At 38.5% G+C, this 2,535-nt stretch overlaps 1 protein-coding gene across 3 annotated transcripts; it reads left to right on the forward strand.

Moving 5' to 3' along the window:
• The first annotated feature begins 28 nt into the window (after positions 1-28).
• LOC123965001 lies at positions 29-2,529 on the forward strand. Of its 3 annotated transcripts, none has more exons than XM_046041610.1 (5): positions 29-404; positions 951-1,141; positions 1,258-1,351; positions 1,616-1,787; positions 2,157-2,529. In XM_046041610.1, exons 1-5 carry the CDS (start codon positions 166-168, stop codon positions 2,295-2,297), a joined length of 837 nt encoding a protein of 278 aa, XP_045897566.1. In that variant the 5' UTR covers positions 29-165; the 3' UTR covers positions 2,298-2,529. The 3 variants fall into 3 exon arrangements, with proteins under 3 accessions (XP_045897566.1, XP_045897568.1, XP_045897567.1); XM_046041612.1 differs by having other exon boundaries at positions 33-404; positions 1,616-1,685; positions 2,010-2,529; XM_046041611.1 differs by having other exon boundaries at positions 34-404; positions 1,616-1,810.
• Positions 2,530-2,535: the final 6 nt, after the last annotated feature.

Below are 2,535 nucleotides of genomic sequence, written 5' to 3' on the forward strand. Positions count from 1 at the left end.
TGCAACGCTATCTAGTCACTTACAGATTTAACGTTAACATTAGCATTTTAATAAGTTACCTCTCAGTAGTCACTGAAAAATATTAATTGAGAAATGGTTGGAAATAAACACTTGCGGTTATTTGACGTATGAATTTCTTGACAGGTCTCAACTCATAGTCTCTACATGACTGACGACACAAATGTGGCAATATTTCCTGGAGCCTCTGGTGTTTTCAGCACATTGGACCTTACTCCAAGAGCTCACTATGAGGTTCACGGTGAGGAGGACGACACCTCATCAGCTTCAAATACCACAGCTCAACGTTTCACGTTCATGCGAACACCTGCGACTACTTCTAGTCCAGCTGCGCAGCGGGCTGCCTCAGCCCCCTCCAGAGCCACTGTCTCTAAAACATTTCAAAGGTAACTTCTTAAATAACGGTGATACGATTTATAATTTTAAATGTACAAATTACAGGATTGGAAAATAGTAATAATAAAAAATAGTAATAATAATATTAAAAATAGTTAGATATAATTGCAAAACACCTACTTCACATTTGATATGATCAACTTCAGTTGCCATTCTTTCACTCCTTTGTAGCTGTAGTGTAATAGTTGTACATTTCATTTACATTATTCTGAACATTTTAACATTTCCCCCCCTGACTTTCATAACCTCTGCCCAGAAAGTGGCAGGGGGTTATGTTTTTGCAGTGTCTGTTTGTCAGCAAGCTTATGCAAAATGTTATGAATGTATTTAAATGGAACTTTGTTTATTGTTTGGTCCTGAGCCAAGGAAGAGATGATTACATTCTCACACCAGTCAACCCAAAGATACAACAAGAACAACCTGAGCGCATTTTACAGTTATTGTTGATATACAAAATACATAAGACTATTAACCACTACTAGGATTATGAATGCCGTGTGTCTCGTAACGATTATTTTAATATGATGTTCTTCCAGATCGATTTTTCTTGCTGAGGTGGTTGGTGGGAGGTTGAGTCCCAGCAGAATGGTGGTGGTCCGGTTTTTAGAATGTGAGGCTACCCTTCAGGGGATCATCAGAAAAGTGCAAGATGCCATTGGAAGTCATGACCCCATGGTATTGACTGATGCGCAGGGGAATGCAATTTTGGAGTCTGAAGGAACAACAGGTTACTTTTAAGTCTTTACTTTTGTGATTTAAAATTAGATGGGACACGATAACTCATGATAACTTAACCAACACTAAGTTTTAATGTTTTTCCTGGTTTCATCCCCCACTGTAAAGGGTCACAGTACTGGAAACAAAATGCACGAAAGATTCTTGCTGTACAAGAACAGGGCTTCCAGGAGTTGCAGGGCACCAAAAGGAGGAGAATGAGGTAATCATAAGTATTAATATTTCTCTTATTTGTCCAAAGATTGAAATGCATTGTGTTTCTTTATATTTATCCTTACCTTTGTTGTTCAGACTATTGAAAAATCTTTATTTCAAATCAGCACCTGTTTGCCAACTCTTTGGCCTTTACTGCTTCTGTATTTTAGTGGCTTCTATAGTGTTTGGGACAAAGATTTATTTGGCTACCACTACTAAAACCGCTAAAACACAACCAGTATATATCTATTATGTTTTTTCCTTGTAACAGCCGAAAAGATGAAGATGCTGCAGGCATTGGAGAGGTCACTGAGAAGATAGAAGAGCTTGTGCTGGCATCACAGAGCCTACCAGATGTCACTTCAGCGATCAGAGCTCACCAATGTAGCTGCCACTCAAAGAGTGATCCTGACTCCTTCCCAGCTACAGAACATCAAGCAAGGGTTCTGCTGTGTTGTTTGTATGAGTAAGTACACAATAGATAGTCATTGTCCCACATGAACATTTATTTTGGATCCATTTTGTGTAGTGTGTTCCAGAATTTGAAATTTCTAAATACACATAAATTATTACGTTCTCTAACCCCGGTCACCTATGTCTCATCCACTACAATCAATTACATGTACTGAAGCGAACCTTTGTGTAACAGCCTATGGTGTAATGATACATTAACAAAGACATTTTAGGCTGAGTAAAAAGAAAACATTGTCACCCAGTACATCAATAACACATTGAGGTTGTATGGACACACCTACACACACACACACACAGTAACACACAGAATGAATAGTTTTTCTCATTTTGTCTTTTAGAATTCATTGAGGAGCCAGTCTTCACACAGTGTTGCCGGAGCATTATTGGCTGCAAAACATGTGTGGAACAGTGGCAGGAGACCTCTGTGCACTGTGCAAAATGTAGAGGGAACACTGCAGGCAGCAACATATTTGAAATGAATGGTCTGTCAGAGGCATTTTCTGTTCTGAGATCCCTTTTTGAAGAGGAGTAACATTTTGCACTTTTACACCAACAAATAGATAAAAAATCCACGTATTTGAGTTTGTTTTATAGGTTCAAAAATGTGGGTCAGAGCTGTAGTAGTGATGTGAATTTATTTACATGTTTGGGCTGGATGATGCCATATCGATGTTCATTGTTCCTGTTACAAATTTACAGTCTCTAAGTTAAACAGAG

The sequence above is a fragment of the Micropterus dolomieu genome, unplaced genomic scaffold (assembly GCF_021292245.1).
Source record: "Micropterus dolomieu isolate WLL.071019.BEF.003 ecotype Adirondacks unplaced genomic scaffold, ASM2129224v1 contig_7844, whole genome shotgun sequence".
NCBI classification, from domain to species: Eukaryota; Metazoa; Chordata; class Actinopteri; order Centrarchiformes; family Centrarchidae; genus Micropterus; species Micropterus dolomieu.